This window comes from Cariama cristata, unplaced genomic scaffold, assembly GCF_000690535.1.
Source record: "Cariama cristata isolate BGI_N322 unplaced genomic scaffold, ASM69053v1 scaffold2531, whole genome shotgun sequence".
Lineage (NCBI taxonomy): Eukaryota > Metazoa > Chordata > Aves > Cariamiformes > Cariamidae > Cariama > Cariama cristata.
In genome coordinates, this window is record NW_009600827.1 from 16,151 (window position 1) to 43,274 (window position 27,124).

The 27,124-nt window shown below is 37.0% G+C and overlaps 1 protein-coding gene across 2 annotated transcripts in view; it reads left to right on the top strand.

Moving 5' to 3' along the window:
* Positions 1-25,378, top strand: part of AGO2 (argonaute RISC catalytic component 2) — a 32,629-nt gene extending 7,251 nt beyond the window's left edge. The window contains exons 3-19 of one of the 2 annotated variants that reach the window (XM_009710159.1): positions 3,222-3,403; positions 4,756-4,892; positions 5,028-5,162; positions 7,719-7,806; positions 8,666-8,687; positions 8,919-9,047; positions 9,268-9,393; positions 9,746-9,868; positions 11,674-11,807; positions 14,801-14,985; positions 16,905-17,064; positions 19,336-19,426; positions 20,594-20,788; positions 21,952-22,086; positions 23,514-23,615; positions 24,440-24,639; positions 25,006-25,378. In XM_009710159.1, the coding sequence (XP_009708461.1) occupies positions 3,222-3,403; positions 4,756-4,892; positions 5,028-5,162; positions 7,719-7,806; positions 8,666-8,687; positions 8,919-9,047; positions 9,268-9,393; positions 9,746-9,868; positions 11,674-11,807; positions 14,801-14,985; positions 16,905-17,064; positions 19,336-19,426; positions 20,594-20,788; positions 21,952-22,086; positions 23,514-23,615; positions 24,440-24,639; positions 25,006-25,114 (2,253 nt within the window). In that variant the 3' untranslated portion in view covers positions 25,115-25,378. The remainder of the gene's footprint in view (positions 1-3,221; positions 3,404-4,755; positions 4,893-5,027; positions 5,163-7,718; positions 7,807-8,665; positions 8,688-8,918; positions 9,048-9,267; positions 9,394-9,745; positions 9,869-11,673; positions 11,808-14,800; positions 14,986-16,904; positions 17,065-19,335; positions 19,427-20,593; positions 20,789-21,951; positions 22,087-23,513; positions 23,616-24,439; positions 24,640-25,005) is intronic. The other variant, XM_009710160.1, reaches the window with a different exon arrangement.
* Positions 25,379-27,124: the final 1,746 nt, after the last annotated feature.

The following is a 27,124-nucleotide window of genomic DNA, read 5'->3' on the forward strand; positions in this document are numbered from 1 at the left end:
ATTTCCCTAAAATGTCCTTCTATGATTAAGAGCTAGAATTAAACTTTAACTGAACTGGAAAGCTTTCTCATCTAGCAAGATTCAAGAACAGCTGATACATTTTAACATACATCTTAAGCAATCTTTAATTAGAAAAACAGTAATTAAGAGTGAACCAAGCTGCAGTTTGATACAGAAATCCTACTGCTGTTTCCTTTTTCAGAAGGAAAGTGTTAATCCTGTCTGTGGCCACGACCTTACTCCTCTTGACTTTGTCTATTTGAAGCACTGCTAATGACTCTGTGACAACCCTGCTTCTTTTATAAATTTTTCTATTCTATAAGTACTTTTCTGCTTGCCCCTTGTGATTCTCATACCTATTTTCATTCCTTCCTTATACCTTATTTTCAGTCTTTAATTTCTTCATTTCTTTAGACCTTTTAATCCTGTCTGTGGCCACGACCTTACTCCTCTTGACTTTGTCTATTTGAAGCACTACTAATGACTCTGTATATGTAGCAGACGTCTTTCTTACATCCATTTCCAAACAAGTCCATGGGAGGTAGGCACCCAAATATTTGATTGGAAACTGCATCTCTTTTCCTCTGAATCGCTGGGAAGGAAAAGCTCTCAGATTAATGGAGAGAAGGTACATTGTATGATGAAAACTTGATAAAATAATTACGTAGTGTTGCATATATTTTATAGAGAAGGAGGAGTACTAAGAATTCCCCAGAAACACATCATCAGGTTTAATTTTTATTATTTTTAAACAGTGATGTGCTGATTTGTACGAGTCAATCAGACTCCGTCAGCTATAAGACCTACTCTTTTTATGAATGACTTTCACATTTTTCACAGGCTTAATGATTTTTCACATCCTTACAGTAACATCCCTTTCATTTAGTTCATTTAGCTGCAAAATTATGTCAACTGTGTTGCAATTTAGCAATGGGTCTTAGTGACAGATTGTAAATTTTTTTTATTTGGGGATAGATTATACCTGTTGAAACTATAGGAAATCAGACATTAAATTTGGCTTTAGCGTTTATTCCTTATAGTAAAGTACATGGTAAAATTCTCAGTTAAAACTACTTTGTCTTGAACTTTTTCATATTTTGCTTACTCTGTCAAACATGAGCTTGTTCGTTTGCCCTTAAAAATACAGAGTGGGATAAATAAAATATTACTGAGAGATTTAAATTCTGATTAGCAGTGCCTAAAAGCATATGTGATCTTGTTGATGTGGATTAAGGACACATTTTTTGCTCCTAAAGTATTTTTATGAGTTGTTTTTTTAAATACAAACTCTTCAGTAGCGTGTAAATCAGGTGAGGTATTAAAGGCAGAAAATGTGGAAAGTTGGATTTAAACCTTATTTATTTGAGCAGTGTCTCTAATTTACCTGTTTTGAAGTGGAGTTAAACTCAGCAGCAAAAACTGTTTGTGCCAAATTCAGCAGTGTGAATTCACCATCACAGCTATGCTAAACTTAGTCAGCATTTGCAGTCTAGCAACTGGAATAGAAATTCTTCAATCCCGAGTCTTTTATTTCCACCAGGGACATGGATACTGCAACACAGGTAGTCTCGTTCTTCATCTTTTTCCATTCCATCACGGTGAAAGAGTTTCATAAATTGAAACCAGGAGGGGAAAAAAATAAAAATAAATCTTTTTTTAGATTAAGGGTACCAAAGTTGTTAATCAGGTTAGTTACATATTAGCAGTATTAGGAATAATAGGAATTATGAAACTTGATTTGGAGGAGGAGGAGAGAAGTTTAAAGGAAAATGCGGTTCAGGTGTGACAGACATCCTTCATCTGCTGTAAATAAGCAGCAAGTTGGAGACCTTTTGATGGTGTGGTGGAGAAAAAAGGCTTCATAGAAAGCTTCCAGCCTGTGTCAGCTGAAAACCTGTACCTTTATTTTCACAGCTTTTCAGCAGAGTTAACCTTCTGGGCCAGATTCAGACCGGTGACCCTGCAATTAGACTCCTGTTCCCGTTGCTCTCCCACAGCCATACAGCTCCTTTCTCTGCTTGAGTCTCCTCGTGAATGATGTTTGCACTAGGGGAGAGATGCAGCTGTAATATTAATTTTGACCGCATACTATAGATTGTCAACTTTATTTTGGTGTAGGGGAAGGCTTATTATTATTTGTGTTTTATCTTTCCTTTCCGCTTTTTGACTGAAGAAGCTAGCTGTCACAGAAGACCAGGTGATTGCATATATTAGCGCACTGTTACCCATGTATTATTTTTGCTAGCCCACTAATTACAGTTTGTCTTATATTTAAATTGTAAACTCCCTAGGACAGGAAAATGCAATGTTTTTGTTTATATCCAGTACAAAGGATACTCTGATCTTATTATTTCTTGCAGTCACTCCCAGAACTGCTAATCATTTCAGACAAGCCTTAATTTTAGTTGGTTTAAGAACTTCGGTGGTCAGGCTTTCTTTGTTTTAATAAAGAGGAAGAATCAGCATTACAAATAATCACAAGTAATTGGCTAAAGAAATATACCGTAATGTAGTTTGCCAGTGTTTTTTTAGACAAAAAATTCGAAGTAGAGCATAATATGTCAAAGGAGTACCCGTTTCCTGCCTAATAGCATCACTAGTACTTGGGGGTCATCATTTTTTCTTTCTTTGGTATTGAAAAAATAAGAGGTTTCAGAGTTCCTGGATTTTGGGTGTTTTTGTTTTGTTTGGGGGTGTTAGTGGTGGGTTTTTTTCCTCTTTGAAACCTCCTTGTGGATTTTATTTTCTCTTGTTTGAACTATGTCTACAGTAATAGTATATAAAGCACTCTGGTGCTCTAGAGAGCGATACTAGAAATTCATGAATCTTGGCAGGTAGTGACAGACCATGTTTTATTTTAGGCATGCAGGACCTGACATGAGCGGTGATGCATTAGTATGTGTTAGGTACCTGAAATCAGGTTATTGAATCTTCACAGAGACCTCCCAGTTGATACGCAAGCACTTCCAAATTGTAATGTTGCCTCCAAGAGGGAGATAGATGCCAGTTGGGAAGCATGCCAGCTGTCTGAAATACACCTTTGGAAAGATCTAGCTGTAAAAAGAGGCTGTACCTAATGTATGTGTCTTCATTGTTGCTTTTTGTCTCCTCCCATGCTGTATAGCACTATTCAGAGGAAACCACCGTCCCTTCCAAGCCCCTTCCATTTTCCCCTTTAAATGGAAAGAATCATCTTGGTTTGTTGTTTGGCATTGTTGCAGGTGGAGCTGGAGGTCACGCTGCCAGGAGAAGGAAAGGACAGAATATTTAAGGTGGCTATAAAGTGGATGTCCTGTGTGAGTTTGCAGGCTTTACATGATGCTCTTTCTGGTCGGCTGCCAAGTGTCCCGTTTGAAACCATCCAGGCACTGGATGTAGTGATGAGGCACTTGCCTTCCATGAGGTGAGGGGAAGACCTTGACGTGGTTTAGGAGGTTGCATTGTTATTTGAATCGCTGCAGTGGCTTTTTGGGTAGGATGTGCTTTCATAGCTCAACCACAATAATAGCTATCTGGCGGATGGCGTGCTCAGGCAAGAGGCAATACAGTGCTGTTCTGCTTATCCGGTGGAATTAGTAGCCTCCAGCCTGGATGCAAGTCCCTTTCCCCACTAGCCTTCAAACATGCTCCATGTTTGTGTGCCCTCAGATGAGGGGTGCCCTGCCATCTCACTCATACCCCATTCCTCTGTAGGCATCGGAGAAGGAAGCCCTCCCCAAGTGGAAAGTAGTTGGAGGTTGGTAGGTGTGTAAGGGTGGTTTTAAAACTTGTTACCCTGTTCCTATGTGTCCTCGGGCAGATGTTTATTGCCAATTTTGCGTAAAAGATACTGTGCTAGGGGGACATTAATGTCACCCAGTATAGCTATTTTTATAGAAAAGAAAAACTTGAAAATGATTTTTTTTTTTTTTTGCCAAGCAAGTGGGATCTACAGCACTTGCAGTGAAACCCAAGTTATACTGGGTTTAATTCTGCTGCCATGAAACAAGTCACTTAAGACCACTGTTCAAATTACATTTAATTGGAAAGTAAAGAACAAAGCTTGGTAGGGCTGAACTTTCCCATTTTGAAGGGCTAAACAGGGAAAATTAGTTAAATTTATGTAATTATCTTTAAATAGCCTTATATTATGTTGACTTCATCCACCCATTAAGGATAAAAAAAAAAAAATCACTTTAGTCAGATTTTGCAACACAGAAAACAGCTCAGACTAGTTAGTCACACATCTTTGTTCAGAGAAACGTATTGGCGCTTGTTTTGATTAGTTTGATATTAAGTGTGCAATACCAAATTATCAAGATGAAAGATGCATCAAAAATACTTGTTAGATCAGTTGTTTACCCATGCAAAGTTTCCATGGGTTTCAGAGGAAGCTACACACAAGTAAGGGGAGAGGTTATTACATCGTTGTTTTAATAGCAGAGATGTTTAACTGTTTTCTTACTGAAGCATAGCTGAATTTTTAAGAGTACAAAAAAGTTATTGCTGCTTTTTGTTTGAATTAGTAGGTATATTAAGAAATATCCTGGAAAATAAATTTAAACAAACATGAGTAGTAGTCAATTTCTTACTGTAACTAGCTGGATCTTAAGAGGTGTAACCTGAGTCCTGACAGAAATCTCAGAGGGTTGGTAATTTGAAACATTGGCAAAAATCCTGTGCTTTTGTGAACAGGAATTTGCGTTAGTCATGGCTTTATTACAATTTATTTTTTTGCTTTAGTTTTATGATCTGAATTTATTTTCTTTATTGCAGATATACTCCTGTGGGGCGGTCTTTTTTTACAGCATCAGAAGGGTGTTCAAATCCATTGGGTGGTGGCAGAGAAGTTTGGTTTGGCTTCCATCAATCAGTCAGACCTTCATTATGGAAAATGATGTTAAATATTGATGGTAGGTCCTATAAAAGTCTCTTCTTGTTCCTTCTTTCTCTTTCAGTGCAAAGGCAAAAATTTAATTCCATTTGTTGGATTTCTTAAAAATTTCCTTGATATTTTTGTAATACAGCGTAAATGTTTTTGTCTACAGTATCTGCAACCGCATTTTACAAAGCACAGCCAGTTATCGAGTTTGTATGTGAAGTTTTGGACTTCAAAAGTATTGAAGAACAACAAAAACCTCTGACAGATTCCCAAAGGGTAAAGTTTACCAAAGAAATAAAAGGTAATAATTAAATTACATAAAACTGCTTTATTCTATCTGATGATATGTTACCACTACATGTTCAGAATATTTTCTCTAGCCATTGCCGTATTGGGAGACAGATTATCACAACAAACAGTGCACATACACTTTTTGAGCAAAACTAAGAGGCAGGAATCATTTTATTACTTACATGTATTTCAAGACTTTCAGAAGTCTGCTGATCAATGTTATGTTTTAGTCTACTTGTCCTTCATTCTTACTGCATTGGTTGACCTCTGTGGCTTGACAGAGTCACTTTGTGAATATGAGCAAAGTTGGGTCAGTTCAGGTAAGTATGTGACTTCAGATTTGATGAATCACTGGTACAAAAAGTTAAGTGAGCATGTTTATTTATTGAACCAGCCACATTTAGGACTCAGGTATGCACATAAGTAAATTACCAGGTATTCAAGAATCTGTGGTAACTATATATGCATGTGTTTTTTGCCTGTGGCAAATATAGGGCAGTTTAATTAGCTTTGCACTTAATGAAAGTGCTTTAGTGAAACAATGAACATGATATGTTTTACTCTAAGTGATGGTCTGAGCTAAAACTTTCTAGCAGATGGATGATAATTTATTTTAGTGAGATTAGTTACTGACTTATGGCTTGTGCAAGCTTCTCCTCATTTAAGCGTAGGTTCTCTTGACATTCCTTTGGGGTTTTTTTTGTGCCTCACTACCACTTGATCAAGTGTCATGTCAAAGTTACTGGTGTGTGTTGGCATCTGAGAGCGTCTCAGTGCAGAGGTACTACTGAGATCTTTTCAGCATGTAGAGCAGCATACCTTATTGTGTCAGCCTCCTTAAAAACAATTTATCTTTCCAAATGAATATTGCTTTATTGTATTTAGAAGTTATATTTACTGTAGTGTGCTTTACTCTTCTTAAAGTACTTCCATCTCTAAAGTAAATACGAGTTAACAGTTATGAATACAAAAATTTTGTATTTTTGACTTTTGAAACATATCAGTAGTGCCAGTCCCAGTTCCAGGACAAAGATACTCCACGTCCTAATCTGATGATTTCAAAGTGTTTACGAAGACTGGGATTTCATTGTTCTTTCTAAAATTATCTGATCTTAAATTTTTTCAATTACTGATGTCAAGATTTTTATGTTCCAGATTTTACTAATAATTTAGCAATTTTTTTTGCATACTTAGGTATATTTCATACATATCTTCTCCTGGAAGTAAATTATGGTTTTTCTAATATGTAATGACTGAATCAAAGAGTAGCAGAAAGGAATTTTACTGGTTTTGTTCACTGAAGGTTTCTTTTGGACAACTGAGATCCTTCCTTCATGATATGCTTGATAGAAGGAAAGCAAGCTAAAAAAGAAAAACTCTATGAATCTATCATGCAGCTTCCTTGTTTCCACAAAATCATCTTCGCCCAACTAGAAGCTAGCAAGCACAATATAAATAAATCCCGAGTTCGTACTGGTTGTAAATGCTTTGAAAAAATAATCAGGCACTGAATTTCTGGCTGCTATTGTCTTTTTTTCCCATGAGGATTTTCATTCTTCAGAGAGAAGTCATCTCAAATTTGCAGCAAAGGTAGTTGTAAATTGAGGTACTGAGGTAACAGTTTATCTTTTAATGAAAATACTGTGATACAGATTTCAGAGGTATTCATGAAAACTTGGTATTTATTGAAGGTTTCATAATAGATGGCACTTTGAGCCCTAACAAATTACATGGAAAGATTACTATGTTTTTGGCAAGTTATTATTGCCTTTGACAGGGGAAATATGCAGTGTTACTCAGCAGCAGCCTAAGATCATGTACACGTACAGATATATAAGGAATTCCTATCTACAGCCCCCTCCTTCCTATTCCCACACATTCAATTTCCTATCTCTAATAGGCCACATACACCTGTTTCTGCCTGAGCATGAAAATAATATAAATAAACCCACTGCATTCAAGCTTGTATTTGTGGGTAATGGTGAATTAGAAACACTTCTTTACAGGTAGCTGTGGTGTTCTTGTTTTGGGTGGATAATCTATTCTTCTAGAAGTTACTGACTTTCAGGTGGGCTTGGCTTTTGAGCCAGTGTGGTTTGCAGCAGGTGCTTGTCTTCACGAAGAATAAAGCCCCGTGGCCTCATTCCTGTGGGCTCCTAGAGGCTGTACGGGTATTCTGCTCCACCCTGCTGATCCATTCGTTCAGGGTTGGTTGCAATAGTTGGAGGTCTCACAGATACCGTATGTTTAGACCTTCTTTAGAGGTACAGAATTGGAATTCACAGAATGCATTCAGCTTCGTGTGCAAACTCTTGCGTCTTTGGGGTTTTGTCTTGTTTCTAAAATTCTTTGTTGAACTTTGGCTGAAGCTCAGCATTTTTGAATTTTAAAACTATAAATTGTGGGGGATTTTTTTTAGTTCCATCTGGTATACCCTTTGGTGCTTGGAGAACGTGTTAAATAGTGAATAGCTTTACTGCACAGTTCCAAGTGGTCTGGTGTAACAATTTAGGGGGCTGACACCTTGATTGTGAAGAAATGGTGATACGTGTTGTCCAATTTTTAGGTCTAAAGGTGGAGATAACACACTGTGGACAAATGAAAAGAAAGTACAGAGTGTGCAATGTCACCAGACGACCAGCAAGTCACCAAACGTAAAGTATTTTGCTTCTTTTTAAGTGTATGTTTAATCTCAGGCTGGAAAAGTATCTTGCCTGCCTTACTGACATAGGAAAAGTTGTCTTGAAAAATGATACTTTCTTTGGACAATACATTTAAAATACACCTCAAAGTATTTTTCCAATTTTGCTGTTCTTTTTGTTCTGTTTTTATTCTGGAATGAATGTCATGATATTTGAACCAATTGCTTTTTTTTAAGTGTGTGGTGTGGGTTTGGGGTTTTTTTTTCTGTTTTGTTTTGTTTGTTTTTTTTTTTATTTACAGATTTCTTCAACATTGGAAGAACAGGGTGCCCTATTGGTAGCATAATGTTTCCCAGAACTGTTGAGTAGAAAAGTAGTGCCGATTGGGATCAGCTTTCTAATCTTGCTTATTACCAATGTATTTGTCCTCTGGAAAAAAATGTTTGTTTTTTAATCTCTAACCAGGGATTTGCAGATAACTTGAATATGGATGTATTTATTCCCATTTTTAAGAAAGTAGCATAAGGAACAAAACTGATAACCAGCTTTTTACAAGATAATAACTGATCAATATCTAAATCTGATATTTAATTGTTTGGGCTTTGTTTCGTGCTTTCAGTGATGTGTTATGTTAATGAAAAGACAATGTTGGTGCCGCCTTGATGTAAGTATATGCAGATGTGTGTGCATATACGGAAATTTATTTGTAATGTACAGAAAGAGAAATGTGTTTCTGAATCAATAATCGGGTTTGCGACACTCATAGTAGGCTTGCTATTTTCTATGCATGGCATATCATAAAATGTAGTACTGTGAATATTTCAAATAAGCAGAAAACATTAGTCTTTGTCTCTAAGGCACCTCCTCTTAGCAAACTTAACTTACAGCTTCAGGTATCAACAATGTTAGAGAAATAGCCTTCTTTTGTGTTATTAGAAGACACACAGTTGTGGCAATGATGGTCTCTTAATTATAGAAGTACACTTGCATCATTTCAGCAAGACAAGTTTAATCGCCAGTAAGCTTAACTTGTGCCAAGAAGTGTATTGAGCAAGTGTGGGAAAGCATTCTACATAAAGTAATGACTTATTTTCTTATTTGATTTCCAATAAAATCAGCAGGAGAATGGACAAACAGTTGAATGCACAGTAGCTCAGTATTTTAAGGACAGGCATAAATTAGTTTTACGCTATCCTCACCTTCCATGTTTACAAGTTGGACAGGAGCAGAAACACACATACCTTCCTCTTGAGGCAAGTAAACTAATAGATAATACTGTATTCTGGGAATGAGGAAAGGGGATTGGAGGAAAAAGGACTCAAATGTTGACAAACTGTTTTTGAGTAGCCAACTTTAGAAATTTTGTAGTGCCGCAACAAAAAAAACCTCAGAAAACCAAACCAAACAAACAAAAAAAACCCCCAAACCAGTTGCATTGTGTTTTTTAACTTCCTTGGTGTGGGGATATTTTAGGTGTGCAACATAGTGGCGGGACAAAGATGCATAAAGAAACTCACTGACAATCAAACTTCCACTATGATTCGAGCAACTGCCAGATCAGCACCTGACCGTCAAGAAGAGATTAGCAAATTGGTGAGTGTTCTGTCAAAGATGAGTGAAGCACAGTAATAGATTTAATTTTTCTCTTACTGTTAGCAGATACTGAATAGCTTGTGCACTACACACAGGTTACGTACTTGTTTTTATAAGCCTTTCTCCATTAATCAGAGAAATACATTCTCACAAAAGGCTTTCAAGTGGTTTTTTTGGTGCTTTATTTCAAATTTTGAGGCATCCATGTATCCAAGTGAAATTAACAGAGGCTCCGGATATGTGACATCACCCATATGTAAGGGGTATGTGCCCAGATAGAGGATATCTCAGAAAGTATTAGATTGCATAAAAAGCACTTCTTTTTCTGCAAGAAATATGTAATTCCTTTTCATTTCAGATGCGGAGTGCAAGTTTTAATACTGACCCTTATGTTCGTGAATTTGGAATAATGGTCAAAGATGAAATGACAGATGTGACCGGTAGAGTCTTACAGCCTCCTTCAATCCTCTATGGAGGCAGGGTATGTTGAACAGATACTCTGTGATCTGTGATAGCTTCCATTACCAGCTGTGGTAACTTCTGTAATAAGATTCTTTTGAATTAATTATGTTGGATGTAACGGGATAAAGTCATCATAAGTGTAATGTTTAGAACTTAAATGTAAGTTTTGAAAGCCCTTAAATGTAATGGACATTTTGCATCTCCTTCAATTACTTCTTTATTTCTGAAAGTAAAGCTAGGTAAAAAATGCATTTATGTAAAATTCAGAGAAAAATGTGTGTATTTTTCCTTCACGCACTGTTTTATTGCATGTTGCAAGAAGAAACCTGCAAATAGTGGTTCAAATCAGTGTTTATGGAGAAGAACAGAGACAACTTCAATTATTACTGTTTATATTTTCTTCCCTTAACTCTGAAATCTTCCTGAACTTCTGGTTGGTTTTGAGTGTTCGGGGTGGAGCAGCTGTGTTTAGGACAACTATCTTAAGGTGTTATCTCTATCAGCATGTTTTTCTCTAGAGCCATCTCTTGCTGTTGGAGTATTTACTCTCAGGTTTTTTCTTCACAGTGGCTTTTCAGATGGCCTTTCTGACATAATCTTCCTACCGTGTCTTTCAAAAAAAGCTGGAGGAACAGGATTTTCTATCGATTATATAGCATGTCTTGTTTTTATGCAAGATAAAAGCTTTGATAGCTGGGATAACTTAATTTATGGAGGCTTCTGATGAACCTCTTCTAGATCATGCATTGCCAGCTGAAGATAGTTCTGACCCTGTGCACAAATCAGACTGTTACCTTCATAAACCTGCAGTGGGAAGAGGATCTTGTGTCTTCTACCTAAAGCTCTTCAGACAAAATTGGGCAGATTAGCTCAAACCTTCTTTCACTGACAGGTTAAGATAACCCAGCTGTCTTTGTCTGATCCTGATTAGGGAGAGTGCTCTCATGAACTATTCTGGCACCAGGGGAACAGGGGGAACAAGAGCTTAATGGCAGATGAATGATGGAAAGTTGGAGTGGGGGAGGTACTGCCTTCAACAGACACAACTCCTTGCAAAACGAATTACTAAATTTCTGTGTCCCCTGAAAAATTCCCATAAATTTTAGCTGTTGCTATTAAATAAGAAGGCAGACATTGTGGTAACTTGTCTAAAACATTTACAGGATACTAATACTTATTAAGGTAATTAACATCACCAGAATTACTTTAGTCATCTTATTATATCCCTTTGTCCTCTAGAAAATCCATCACAGTAATGTCTGCTTGATGGGAGTTTAAAAAAGTGTTGCACAGGTCCAAGTTGAATAACTGATCATCTTTGGTCAGCTTGTTCACGTTTTTTTTTTCTAGAGTTGTGTGAGTGACATCGAACCACTATTTGCTTCTACTTAGTGATGTGTAAAATATTGATAATACTTAAATTAAGTCGCTCTTGGAAAGTTCACTGAGCAGTTGTAAAGTCACTGTAGAAATATACGTTCTTGTTAACGTTACATACCAAGCATGAATCTGACTTACTATCCCTATGTGATTTCTGTCTGCTGCTGATTTATATAACCAAAGGAAACCATCAATAATAAAAATGAACTATATGAGCATTATTTTTATGAGCTTTATTTCTCACCTGGCTAGCAAGCTGTCTTGCTACACTGATAGAATGATCTTTGCGAGATAGGATAGATGTTTGAACAGCAGAGAGAAAGACCTGAGAATATAAATAGCTTGCGAGTTGGAGGGAAGTAGAAGTGTAACTGATTTTTGTTAGCATGAATCAATTTTTGCATTAGTGTTCCAGTTTTGTTTTTTTTTTCCTTCCACTTCCAGAATAAAGCAATTGCTACACCCGTTCAAGGAGTCTGGGACATGAGGAATAAACAGTTTCACACTGGAATTGAAATAAAGGTTTGGGCAATTGCATGCTTTGCTCCCCAGCGCCAGTGCACTGAAGTTCATCTTAAGTAAGTGTGTTTGATAAGATGGTGGTTTTATAATTTATTATGTATGGCAATATCATCATTTCACTTATTTAGAATATATATTTCGTTATATTAACATATGGCAATACATCTTTAACAGTGCTTTTGAGAGTGTGCCTCTGTGTGTTTTGAATGATGCCAGTATGACTCCAATGTTAGCATCATGAAATCCTCTAAATCAGACTTACCAAAAGCAATTTATACTATATGGCAGGTTTCTGACCAGTGAGGCCTTAGGACATGACCGAAACGATTTAATGATGGGTGTTTAACTTTCACTCTTCACAAATACTTAATGATAACATCTATGTCATCTTAGGTTCTTTTCCTAGTTATATGGAATAGATTTATTCATGCAGAACTTATTTAAAGAGAAAATTTTAAGAAACAATCCAGCTTTTCTCTAAAACTTTCTACCCTCTAGAGTTACTGTAATGTGCAAGTTGCTGTATTTGCAAGATGAGTAGGACTAGTTGTTTTGTTGACTTTGAGCATTTGAATGAAACTTTCAAATTTGATTTCTCTGTCTTTGGCTGGAAGGTGATTGCTGAAAGGCTGTTGTTAAGTGACATCTACCATTCTTAGATCAAGAAAAGTATTCATGCCTGCCTAGGTGGATTGTCTAATTCCTTCTTTTGCACGCAGTTGCTTTCCCTTCGTGCATGGACAAGTGCAGCTCTTATAGCTGCCCTAGCAGGTGACTCAGCTGCTCTTTGTAAGGTGAATGCAAGACGACGATTGTTCATAACAACAGTGTTCCTTTAGATGATTTGCCAAATAGCTTGGGAATTTTTCCATAACAAGTGGTGAGCAAACAGTGGGACTCTTACCCTTTACTTTTCTTGCTATTGTGTAAGGCTAGGGACTTCTTGTCTCCGGGTGCATAGCAGGAACTAAGCTGCCAGAGAATCTTCCCTTTCACACTGTTTCTTCTAGTGGAAATGCTGTGTAGGAGAAGTTGGTCAGTTTTGAGAGTCAGGCAGAAGTCTTCAACATAATAAGCCAAAATAAAATTATTTGATGACTTAGATGGAGTTTGTCCTTACTGTGAAAGGACATTCCTTCATATTAGGAATATGGCTGCATCCAGTTGTGTCTTGTTACATCTTGTTGAGCAAGTTGGAACTCAGCTGCTGTAGATCCATCAGAGTAAATACCTTCAAAATCCCAAAAAGCCTTCAAAATCATCCTGCTTTACCTCTCGGAACAGGGAGAGAACCTTTCCTCTTAGACATCATACTTCGCTTCGAGACATGGTTTAGTGGGCATGGTGACGTTGGGTAGACAGTTGGATTTCATGGTCTTTGAGGTCTCTTCCAACTGTAACAATTCTATGATTCTGTGACTTCTAAAGGCTCAAAACGGGTGTCATTTTAGACTTGCGTGTTCTGCCACTGACTTTCCGCTTATAGTGGCGAGTGCCTGTTTTGCCAGGGAAAAAGCTTAATGCGCCTATTTTCTGCAAGAAGCCACAAGCTGCAGGGCTGAAGCTCACAGGTTGTTATGATTCATGAAAGTTAACAATGGGTTTGGAAGAAACTAAATCTTCACACCCTCGTCACTGGGTAAGACTGTATTACTGGCACCCACTGGTGAAGACGAGCAGCTTTTTAGATGCCTGTGGGGGTACCCACTCCAAAATAATAAAATGGGCTTTGTCAGCATTTATGTCGGTTAAGCATTGCTATCTAGGATCAGGCATTTACTATGCTGGTCGTTAAACCAAGTGCCAAAGGACATCTCTGGGTGTGTCTGCGCTAGTCTTTTAGTTTGAATCAAGAGTCCTTATTTGAAGTGATACTCCTGATGGTCACCAAATTGCCATACCATGTTGTGCATCAAGGAGCAGTCTGAGTGTGCAGTGTGGATTTTTTAATTTTTTTTTTTTTTTTAAACCCGAACTAGAGGATGTCCTTCAGTCACTAACGAACATTCAGCCCACTGCACCAGACTACAGCTGCTCGGACGAAAAATCCAGAAACACATGTAGTGTGGATGCTGGTCCCTTGGCACCACGCACTCCACTCTATAGGTCTGCATTGTGACACCTCACTGCTTGCCTATCTTGCCTTTGTTTTGTGAGGATGGGAGTTACAGGCTACTCGTACATCACTGACTGCAGGCATCTAACTTGGAGAAGCCATGACTTTGAAGATGCTTTCCAGACTGGGTATACTTCGTAGAGCCCTGGAGTCCTACACTGAAGTGCTTTGAATTGTCTTGCTTGCAACAGGCACAGTGTCTTCTTGGTGTCCCTTCAGAAGGAAAGATAGCTGAACGCTACCATGTCAACAAGAGCCAGGAGAAGGGGGCAGGCTGCAATGCAGCATACCCTGCTAGCAGGGGACCTGAAGCAGTCTTCACTGATAAAAACCTCTGACAAAGTTAGGTTGTCTCTGTTTCTGACCAGTTCCATCAAAAGGTGACTTCTATTTGCACCGTTCTTGGAGAAGGTTTGTCTTCACCACCAGGGTACACCTTTTCTTTGATAACTCTAGCAAACTTTTCTTGTGCGTTATTATTGATGTTGATCAATTTGCTGAGATACAATTGCTGGTAACTTCTGTTGGTTGTTTTCCGCACCAAGAAAAATGAGGAACTCCAGCCATTTCTGTAGTGGTAGCACTACATGGAAATATGGTAGGGCAGCTATCCAAAATATCATCATTGTAGTGTTTTTGCAAAAAGTAGCTTATACTGTATCTCCTGTAGAAAGATCGAATAAGGTAGAATTTGCTTTGGAAATCAAGTTTTTAGTTATGGTGTTATTTATACAGTGTATTTCCTCATCTTCCCATTTTTCCTTCAGTGACTATGTTGGCACAGTCAATTAAAGATGCACTTGGGGTAAATTCCCAGGTTTTTGGACAGTGCAATTCTGCAAGTTTAACAGGATTGTTCCATTAAAAATAAGAACAAAAATCAAGATGGATTTTGCTACCTGAGAATCTAATGTATTTATTTGCATGCTTTAGGTCTTTTACAGAACAACTGAGGAAGATTTCCAGAGATGCGGGAATGCCAATCCAGGGGCAGCCGTGCTTCTGTAAATATGCGCAGGGAGCTGACAGTGTGGAGCCCATGTTCAGACATCTCAAAAACACTTATACTGGGCTGCAGCTTGTTGTAGTAATTTTGCCAGGAAAAACACCAGTCTATGGTCAGTAAGTGCAAGTCATGGGTGTTTCAGTCACGATTTCTTGTGGTTTTTTTGTGAAGTATCTGAATGAGAGAAGTTCTGTTCCCTAAATTCCATTTAGGGAATGGGCTATAAATTAATTGTATTATTCTTCTTGTGCTTCGTGGTGTTCTAAATTAAGACCTTAATTCTCTCATTATTTTTGTCTGTGCTTTTAATTTGCTTTTCCACGTTCTTCCTGTTGGTTGCATTTGAAATGCAGTTTGTGAGTGAGAAAGCTAAACCAGGGCTTTTGTGAAATTGTTGGAATTGATATGCAGTGGATTAAAATATACTCACTATAATTTGTGTGCTAAAAATTCCAAGTGATTGAAGAAGTAATGATCTCAAGGACCATGTAGCTTTTAGAATGTCTTTGCTTACTCATGTCATCACCCTTTGGCAGAAGAAGTTGAGTGAAGGAGAAGATTTCTGCCAATCTAATTCCCCCGCCGCCCGGTTCTTTCAGTTTTTTTAACTCTTGGCTTGTGAGGACACAGATGCGTGGAAGGTGAAAACTCAGCAATTTAAACTGTTTTTTGGAAATAGATTGACAATTAGTGCATTTTACATAGCACTTACACACAGGTTTTAATATGTTTTAGATAAACTGTATAGGCAAGACTGCTCATTTTCGTATCCTGCCGCCTTCTTTTTTTCACTTACCTTGCCTAATTGCAGCACCATCCACTATTTTTCTCCCATAGCTTCACGGACTCTCCCTTCTCTCATGACTCAGATCTACCAAGCAGCTGCAGATTTGTTCCATCTCATCCCATCCCTCACCTTCACCAATTTAATATACCAGAAAATAATTTCCTGACTTTCTTTCCCCAAGATTTTTTCATATAACACAAAAAGAGAGATTAAAAGAGGAACTTTAACAAAATAGTACTTTTCTTCCTATTGAATTCAGCCTTGCAAAGGAAGTGGCTCGTCTCCAATTTGTTCAATAGAAATTCAGTGCAAAGTGACATTTTCACTTTTCCTGCTTGGCATTAAAAGGAGACTCTTTCCTGTACTTAACCACTGAGAGGATGTGGTACAACTCTCATCTACTTTCCTTGTAATTATCTTTAATTATAGTTCTTTCTGCCCTCTCTAATCATCTATTTTCTCCTTGTGCTTTTCCATACTCTTGCACTTCCTATACCACAATCTTGTCTTTTCTCTTCTCACCCTGCTCCTCAAAAAACAAAAAAAACCTGTTGCCAAAAGAGGGTTGGCATCTTCTCTGAGCCTGTCTTGGAGCCTAAATTTCTTCCTTTCCTGAGTGTAATAGGATGACTCTGTTAAAGCCTTTAAGTCTCAATTTTGTTGTTAACAATAGGATTTGTTTTAATCTTTTGAACAGTATAGTTCTTAAAGACTCCGAAAGAAACTCATTATGGGCCATCCTTCGCTAAACCGGCCACTTTTTCTGCAAGTGATGCACTGATAAACTGGTTGGCTAAATATTGCTCAGCATGTTACTATTAAGTTTGCGTTACTAGTCCGGTGTTTAATAATGAAACAAGTGCTCATCATCCTAATATGACCACATTACTGTAATATATCCACATGACCTACCTCATTAGCCAAAGGTTCTTCCTTACAAATGATAGAACGCTATAATTCTAAAATTACAATTAGTGTAATTTAAAAAAAATTCTTGGTTAAAATAAGCCAACAGTGCCTTTAGTTATATTTAGGACCCAGTAACCGTGCTGTCAGCAGATGGAGCAGTACAGAACTGGGAGGAGATTTATGGGAGGCTGGGGTTGGGTTTAGATTTCTTCTTGTTTCTTTAAGCTTAATGACCACTTCGCTAAAACTCTAGGTGTAGTTGATTGTCACTAATGTCTCCTATGTTGTTTGATTTACAGTATGTGAATGTTTTTTGGTTTTTCTTTGTTTTGCAGCGGAGGTGAAGCGTGTTGGCGACACTGTGTTGGGAATGGCTACACAGTGCGTTCAGATGAAAAATGTGCAAAGAACAACACCGCAAACTCTGTCTAACCTTTGCTTAAAAATAAATGTCAAATTAGGAGGCGTAAATAATATTTTACTGCCACAGGGAAGGTAAGCCATCTTTCAGAGAGGAAGAGGGTGTTGCATTGTAAAGAGAACATGCGTCTCATTTAAGATAACTGGGTGCTTTTATCTGTAGTCATAGCACTGTAGTTTAAGTAGCTATTCAGACAAACTACCTTTTGGCTTCTAATAAATAGTCCTGCAAAAGTTAGGTTATGAAGACTGGAGAGGAATACTTGTTCCAGTTGAAATTTATAATAAAAATACTGTTATTGCAATCTGACCATTGAAATATACAACTTTCATTTGAATGAAAAATTTACAATATTTTATTTACCTTGAATTTTCGGGAACAAATAGAGACCATCTTGAATAGTAATGCCTTTCCCTTTATAGTTTAATTATGGTCAAGAGTCTTCATTTTGTAGTATGTCTTAACTTGCATAGGCATTTAAACGACCAAAAGCTGGGAGCAGAAAACTCTTTAATTGGTTTCCAGGTCCAGTTTACCTTGCAATTTCTTATTGGTATTATGTTCATAAGTTTTAGTTATACTGTGACTATACTATTGAGTTCCATATCTGACATGTCACTAAAATCCTGCGTATAATTGAGTGGGAGTCAAATAAGTATTTTTCTTAGTTGTAAAAAAAAAAAAAAAAAGGGGACCCTGCTGTTATAGACTAAATTTGGTTTTGTATTGTCTTAAAACAAATGTTCTTAAATTGAAGATTTTAATCAGTTTTATTGAAAAATCAGTGACAAGAAATTCTAGTGGAAGAATGAACAAAATACAGCTTGTTTTGTCTTACCTGTGCAGGATAGAGAAGGCTAGGATAAAGATACGTAAAGTTACTTTAATCGACTAGGTTTCTACGTCAGTAAAAAGATGTCATTTAACAGTCATTGTATTTCAAGTGCTAGGGAGAGCTCAGGGAATAACCTGCTACATCATTCCTGGGAGCCTGTTTCAAAGAAGTCAACAATCTGTTTTGCACAGATAAGACATTTTCACTTCGACGTATTTAGGCTAGTCGGAAGGCAACTACTGAAAAATAATCCAACAACAAGTACTTAGGGAGGGGAAAAAAAGACATATTTTCAGAAGGGATATGGATCTTGTTAAATTCTGTTTATTGCACTAAATATAGTCAGCTTGGGTAATGTGCTTGTTGGAGATTCCTATTAAAGCAACTAAAAATCATCATATTACAGAGCATGCACTTCAAAAAGGCACAGTGGGTTTTTTTGTTGGGTTTTGGTTTTGTTTTACAAAAAGGAGTTAAAGATACTGCTGTGGAAACGAAACAGAAACACGCACACCATATAAGTAGTTTTATGCTGGATTCATAAATGTAAAGTCTCTGTTAAGTGGCCTGTGTTGACAACAACAATGTGGCCAGAAAGTTGAATTCTGCTCACTATACCAATGCACTCATGAAAATGGAGTTAAGTAAAGAGGAAAAATTAAATAAATGGCAGAACTACACACAACACCTGGGCATTCTGGAAAAGTGCAGATTTGGGATATTTAAAACAGAACTCTTTATTATTATTTTCTGTTGGTTGAGGGGATGGGAATAGAACAGCTTTTTATTTGTATAGCTGCGTTGTAAGTTACATTGTTATAATTACCTTCAAATTCCTTTTTAGAGAAGGTCTGAAAACCGCTGAATCTATCTCCATAACCATTCCCCCAGACACCCAGATACACATGAAAAAATTCTGGTGGCCTAAGATTTCCTGTTTAAAATTGTTCTATTAAGGAATAGAGTTGAAGCCTGAAACTTCCAGTGTAGTGTTTTTGGTGTTCCACTCTTGATGCAGTTGATTAATATCTTAACTTAAAGGTTTGTTTAAAACTTTGAAGCATAGTTTTTTATAAATACCTACTCTCAAAATAGTACCTGTGATATCCTCAATTTTTGTACTTCCTTACCAAAGCTGGTTTTTTGTTCAGAAACAAGATCGTAGCATCTGTGTATGTGCACAGTCCTCTGATTTTTCTCAGATGCTATTTGATGCTAAGGAATCAACTTTTATTCTTTGCTATGGTGTAACTAATAAAGGCTGCAATTCTCCAAGTTAAAAAAAAATTGATTTTTTTTTTTTACTAATTTTTAATGAAAAGTAACGATTAGCTATAACGAATATGCCTAAGTATTTAGTATGAGAACCCTAATCAGGATTTCTAATTACTGTCAGAGTACAAGTGACCAACTCTGAGTGCAAATTGTTGACTAAATCACTGCAAAGACTATAGAGTGCTATTTACTGGAGTTATAATGTGCTTTTACAAATTGGCTTTCTCTTTATCAGACCACCAGTATTTCAACAGCCTGTCATATTCCTTGGTGCAGATGTAACTCATCCGCCAGCTGGAGATGGAAAAAAGCCTTCCATTGCTGCAGTGAGTAAATTGTGTAATGATCTTTAACCCCTGCTCTCTCCTGCTGCTCAGCTCTAATGCGTTTTATTAGTTTCAATTCTTTTGTGGTCCATTTCTTCTGGTTGCCTAATTATAGTATTATAAATTATTTTTCTGCAGGAATCTAATGAAAGTTTGGAGAGTTTGCTCTGATACTACTTAAATGTGTGTATTAGCTTGTAAAATGCCTGAGCTGCTAATACGTAGAGGAGCTTTTCTATTAGCTGATATTTATCAGCAACCTGTAATAAGCTGGTGCATGTTTAAATCTGCTCATTCAGCAGTTAAGAATGTTAAGAATTTATCCATTACTGATAGAGAACTAGGCTGGCTCAGTTGTGAGTTTTGGGGATTCAAGCTTCCTGACAACACAGAATGTGCATTAATCTTTTTGGAAATATACTCCTTAAATACAGGGGACAGCCTTTGACTTGCGTTATGTGAAACACCTGTAGTGGCTGTTCTGACTTATTTAATAATGAAGATCTTTAGTGGCAGTATGTGCAGATCTTAGCCTGTGGTGCTAAATAAACAAATACCTATTTCAAAAAATTCTATGCGTGTGTCTAGGGAAAACCAGGTGGTGATGTGCTTAGTTGTGATTTTTGATATACGGAATTTGGATATTTTTTGTTTGTCTGTTTATTTTTAAGTCCTATGCCACTTTTTTAATATATGAATTTTGATGTCTCATAAACCAAAAAATCCCTTCCCTTAGCGAGCAGTGTCTGTTTGGTGGGGGATATTTCTGTGGTGCCTCACCATTTCAGTTTGATGGGTTTATCCACAGTGTCCCAGAAAGCGACTCGATCTTCAAGAGTTCAAATTCTATGCTGCAGTCCTGACTAAACCAATGGTTTCATGGTATCCATGCTCCAAACTGTATTTGTTTTTTTAACTGTATCTAGGGGCAAATAGGAAATTAGTCTTTTAGATTTAAAATAAGTTTTCTGTTTCCGCAGAGTATGCTACCAAAGGTAGACTAAACTCAAAGCTCTTTCCAAGCACATTATGATTCTGACTGCATCTTTGCTAGGTCAACCCCTTAGTTTACAAGATACTGGTAAAAAGATAGTGAGGTGATCCTCATGAAATACCTTTATTGAACTGCTTTTAAGTTTGGTTTGATACTAAACGTTTTTTCAACAGGTTGTAGGAAGCATGGATGCTCATCCTAATCGATACTGTGCCACTGTTCGGGTCCAGCAGCACCGCCAAGAAATCATTCAAGATTTGGCTGCCATGGTCAGGGAGTTGCTTATTCAGTTCTACAAATCAACTAGATTTAAACCAACGCGTATAATCTTCTACAGAGATGGCGTTTCTGAGGGGCAGTTTCAACAGGTTATATTTTTCTTTCTGAGATTTTGATTATGTAGTTTTCTGGTAGTAATGTAGTTTTATATAGTTGGAGTTATGAAAAGAAGTATACCCTCAACAAATCTTCCCTCAACAAATTTGTTGATTCTATCCAAACAGAGCAGGGAGAGTCTTTTCATATTTTTCATTAGCTTTTTTTTAGTACTTTTCCCCTTTAAAATACTTCCCTTTGAAATTATAAGTGAGAAAGTATAATTTTAGCACTCAAGTTACGGTCAACATCTGTGACCTATTCAAGATACATTAGTCAAACTGATTCGCATAGAAATTGGACAGTGAAGAAAAACTAAGTGTAAGTTAATTTTCCTACTTTTTTAACCAGGATTAATAAATGCTGTATTTTCACACTGTCACTTTTCATTCATTCCTGATAAAATTCAACAAATACTTTCTTGTACTTGTTTTGTTTGCTGACAAGTACCATCTTTTATGAAATATTTTTCTATTCATTTTAAAGGTACTTACATACGCTTTCCTTTCCTGTATTTTTTATATGTAAGTTAAAAGATACAGAATTCAGTCAGCTTCTCAGAATCCAAGGGGAAGGGAGTAAAGGTCACTTAGTAAACCTGAATTAATAAAATAATCTTTGTATGGACTTCTGATTATTTTTTCCCATTTATCACTGTTGTTCACTGAATTGTTAATTTATAATTAACCCAAATCCCAGACCATTGCTGTTTGTTTTATTGCACTTCCATCTCTCTCAGTTTTTACTGATGCCTGTAGTCCTGCATAAGAATTCACAAAGCTGGGAAAGAGCATGCGGTTGAGCAATTCTGGATTTTATCCCATGTACTAGTCTGAAAAATAATTAGGCTGTTGTATATTCAACAGCCTAAGTAAATGTTCATTTGTATTTGGCAGTTAAAAAGATTTTGACATGCAGCTTTATTAGTCCAAGCCTCATGCTTGGAGCTGAACAAACATGGAGCCAGCTCTCGCCTGGCTCAGGCAACTGGTGATCTAATTTGTTCTCATTAAGTGAAGAAATTACGGTTTGATCCTGCCTGCTTTGACATCTCATTACTCTGAGTGACAATGCAAGAAGGAACATGACAAATAAGAGTAATCTATAGGATAGCTATCTTGTGTATTTATCCTACATCTTTATTTTTATGATTCAGGTTCTCCATCATGAATTGCTGGCTATCAGAGAAGCATGCATTAAACTAGAAAAGGATTACCAGCCTGGAATTACATTTATAGTTGTGCAGAAAAGGCATCACACCAGACTCTTCTGTACAGATAAAAATGAACGGGTATGTTCTATTTGTGACCAGCAGGTATCTAGCAGGCAGCCAAGTTACCTATTACTTACTGCTTATTTAAGCAATAAGAGACTTGTTTGAAGAACTACGCAACATAGTGGGTGAGATCTTTCTACCGGGAAGGGAAAACCTTCATTTTCTGTCCCATATAATAAACTGGCAAGAAGCTTTTATGAAACGTCAACAGCATGTGCCTTTCAACAAGTCCATCCATCCTTTTTTAAGTTCATCAAAGTTTTCAGGTTTCTTTTCAGTTTGGGTTGTTTTGGGGTTTTTTTTTTTTGCTGTTTCAAGATCCTCAAGGGTTGAGATTGATCTGAGTAGTGTGGCGTTTGTAATGTAGATGTTTACATCTGGAACAGTTACCTCGGGCACTCTTTGTTGTAAATGGAGATCTGTTTAGTATTCCTAACACACTTCAAGGCACATTTCATCTGAGTCTAGTAGTAAGTTCACTGGTTTCGTTGCCATTGACTACGGAGTGACTCTTGGGTTAGCAGCTGAGATGCAGACACCTGCTCAGTAGGCACTGAAATTGTTGGGTAAGGTGAACCTTACACTTCCAGAATACTTTCTTTTCCATTAATGCTACCTTTGAGGTATCTTGGGTGTCTAAGTTATTAGACATCTGGAGTTCGGTTTGGGCATATCAAGTGTCACAACGCATTATTTGTAATACTGAACATGTCAAATTGTTTTATGAGTGTTATTGTACCTGTGAATTACATGTAGAAATATCTGATTCCAGGTTTCTGGGTGGAGAGGGACTCCTTAAGTCTAGGATGGAGTCATTGCTCTAAATGGAGAGTTCCTAATGGCAAACCTCTGTTCACAGATAGGGTTTTTCATATTCTTTTTCCTTCTATCAGGCTTCTCTGTGTGACCATTTGAAGCCGACTAGGCTTCAGGGCAATAACTAATAACTTTTAACGGTGACATGAAGGTGGGTTTTGTATTGGTAACATGCTATGATTACAGTTGTTAAATTGTTTTAAAGAGTATTTTTAAGTTCTGCTTTGAAGTAACATGTTTGTGAGGGAAGAGGCGGCCTGTGTTACAACTATGGGTTGTCCTGTTTCAGGAACAAACAAGAAAAGTTACAGAAGGCTAAGCTGTCCTGAAATGGGAAAGTGAAAAGAATTCGATAAATCAGTTGCAGGAAATTCTCTTTACATTAATCAGAAAAGCTGATCTTTGTAGGTAACAACTTAGAAGATTTTGCAGCTCAACTTTTTTTTTTCCTCCGTAGCAGAGACATTCCAGATTTTCAGCTGAACAAAATTTCAGTTTTGTTCATTCTTTCTTGACTTTTTGCTTTTTAGAGATTTTTTTTTTTCCTGTGTTTCTTCCTTACTATACAGCTGAAAAGAAAAAAAAAACTTTGTGCCTTACTACATTTACATTTTCTGTTCACACAGGTTGGAAAAAGCGGAAACATTCCGGCTGGTACCACAGTGGACACAAAAATCACACATCCATCAGAGTTTGACTTTTACCTGTGTAGTCACGCTGGTATTCAGGTACAACATTTTGTGTGGGATGGTAACTTTCAAAGATAACGCTGGCTGTTGGTATTTCCCACGTTCTTTGCACAGGAGACAAACGGTACAACTTCCATCTGTGTGTTTCAGCTTTTTGTCTGTGCCATTCACAGTGCTCTTCTGTCATTGTTTAAAAGAAATAATGAAACTAAACAGTTATGAAGCACACCCTGTGCATTAAGTTTATTGTGCTTCTCTCCTGTCTATGTATTGCTTTGAATGGTAGCAAGGTAGTTGGACTATTTTACATAACTGCCTCTTGCATTAAATTCTCTTAAAATGTGCATTCATTTCCTAGAGAACAACTAATACATTTAGGTAGTACCATTGTAGTTTCACATTTTCTTTTGATTTTTTCTTCCCAGTCAGAAGCAGAAGCTATTAAATAGCAACGGTACTGAAAGTCAAAATTGAATACTCTTTAAAAAAGTGTATTCAACAGGGGCACAAGTTAGATTGCTGTTAGCTATTAATGTTTTGCCTAAAGCTACTTTATATGATGGCTTTTTGCCAGATCGAAGTTTCACATGATAAAAGTGCATTTCAGTAAGATCATTTAATTTTAGTAACAGGGATGAAATTCTAGAAAATTCAATCCTATCAAAAAATGCAAAGGGATTAGTTATATGGGGAGCAAGGAGGGAGGTGGTTTGCCTTTTTAAAGGAAAAATTTGCTGAAGTATGTAGAATTGCTCACATGTGACTTTTGAGGAAGCGGCCGGTTATACTGCGGTTCACCTGCAGAGGTGGAAATTTAAAAAGATGTTTTTGAAATGCTGATGTCCTGTGTGATCTGCTTTCAGGGAACAAGCAGACCTTCTCATTACCATGTCCTCTGGGATGACAATCGTTTCTCTTCGGATGAACTGCAGATTCTTACCTACCAGCTGTGTCATACGTATGTACGCTGTACTCGTTCTGTTTCTATCCCTGCACCAGCATATTACGCGCACCTGGTTGCCTTCAGAGCCAGGTATCATCTGGTGGATAAAGAACACGATAGGTGAGTAGCATTGTTTGGAATTATTAGAGAATTTGAAAGGAAGCAGGAAAGAAGTGGGCTTGTTAATTCTGGGGTCAGTAGTATCCTCAGTTAGCAGTATGAGGGTAAATTTGGTCTTACCACTGAATTATATTGTGGTAAAAAGCAGAGGACGTTCCTGTACGCTTCTGTGCTTTTTTTCTATTTCAGAACTTCAGTGGTGTTTTAAGGGTAAATAACTTTTGACTGTTCTGTTCAGAAGAAATAAATGATACAAAAAACGTTACATGCAAGGAGAGACAGATTAAATAGGGTTTCTTTCCCCCCCCCACCTTTTTTTTTCTTTTTTTTCTTTTATCTTCCACTCCCACCTCCGTTCTTTTTCAGTGCTGAAGGAAGCCACACTTCCGGTCAGAGTAATGGCAGAGATCATCAAGCACTTGCTAAAGCAGTTCAAGTTCATCAGGACACGTTGCGCACTATGTACTTTGCTTGACATGTTTTAATGTTTAGCGACTCAGTACAATACAGAGTTGGATTCACATGAGACCAGCTGCACTTAGACCAACAGTTGCCCGAGCTACAGTGACAGCCAGCAATGAGTGATGCATCTTAATTTTTTTTTTCTTTCCCATTTGCAAGAAAGCCTTCCGTCCAGAATTTCAGACTTGATTACGAACTGCATTCTTGTACCAAACCCCACTATTGTTGGAAATGTGATTTGCCAAAAATCTCTAAGCTGCTTGGTATAAAACAGACCCATATTTTGTAATTAAATCAAGAGCTGTGATCTCAGGGCTTAGGGGCAAAAAAAAACCCACCAACAACCCAACCCACAAAACTCCTCATTCAATTTGCTATTCATTGAATTGCTTTTAATAATTTGGAAAGATCTAATTCATACTAAGGTTTGATGGGCTAAAATGCTGTGAATTAGCTTTTAATACAAAGGAAAGCAAAGCATTTTTTGACTATTTATGAAGCCTTGATTATTCTAGATGCATTTACAAAATTTTTATTTTCAAAAGAAGAAAGTGACAAAATTCTGGTTTTCAACTGTGTTATAAAGATTATTCTCTGTGTGTCTAAGGGCAAATGTATTTTCTGAAGCTTGTTCTTGAATGTTTTTTATCGTGCTGCATTTGAAAATGTTTTTCATAGACTAAAGAAAAATTTTAAAATGAATGAACTTGTACCTAAGCTTTTAATAGGTCCAGTTAGATTGGCAAAAGAAAATGTGCCATTTAAAAAAAAAAAAAAAATTGTAAAGAATTTTTTTAAATCATACTGACAGCTAACTTTAGAATTTGTCATACAGGACTGTGACACTTACTTTCCAAAGTCTCTAAAGAATACGGGTCTGTGGTGATAAATACAGTACAATCCTTTTTCACTGTTGAGTTAATGTAAATTTTATATATGTTTCACAGTATTAATGTGATAGACTAGATGCTATTATTTATTTTTATTTACTAAGGAGTGCTCATTATACTTCTGTTAACATATCAAGAATGCTTTGGATTTAGAAATTAAAACCTTATTGTGGGGACATTACTATTCAAAAGCAAAAATATGCAATTGACTTTGTGAGAGTTCAGAGCTACGTACAGTGTATATTGTATAGCTTGTAATTTGTAGAAAGGCTTTTTAAGCGTGCACACAACATAGCAGGTTTTACCTGTGCAGTTCAGAGACGCACACAAGACCAACATTCTACGTTCCTTCAAGCACAAAACAATTGTATTTTATTTATATGTTGAATATTGGTGAAGCAGGAGCTCTGATAGGGGAGGGTGGCTCACTTTGTAATTTAGACAAAAGTCAGAGAATCTATGCAGTAAAGATAAATCTTAGGAAACTGAAGTTTACTTATGAAGGGAGGTGAAACTCTCTTCATTATGCATAATGTCAATAGTAAATGTGAGAGTTTTGCCATACTCTTAGGAGAAGCATTAATTAAAACTGATAATTACTAGACGAACGCTTCTGTTAGTTTGCACACTGGGTTCATAAAAAACCATAATACATATGTAAACCATTGCACTAATATGATGCCACAAGCAGGTTTAGAAGAAAATGAAAAAAGCCCAGGAAACTTGTTTATGCTGACTTGATTTTGTTTATTTTTTTTCATAGGATAACTGAAATAACATGCTAAGAGGCAGGTTTTAAAGATTTCATTCTCTTCCACTGATTCATTTTGCTTCGTCTTTTCCCTTTTCTCTTAGCAGATGCTCAGTCACTGTTTTGATTATATTTACCTCTAGCCACTGAGTCGGGCGAGTAGCTTTAACCAATACAGAGGTCTGTGCCATATAGCGGATAGACTATAACCGGTTGCTGTTGAGTAAGCTAGAAAATGCCCAACCTTTGCTGCATAAAGAGTTTTAGGTACATAACTTTGTGCAAGTTCAGATCTTCACCCTGTAGCAGTGTGTTGATTGTCGGTGATGTTTAGGTGAAATAACGATGTAAAACCTGTTAATAGATTAGTTGTATTTGTATT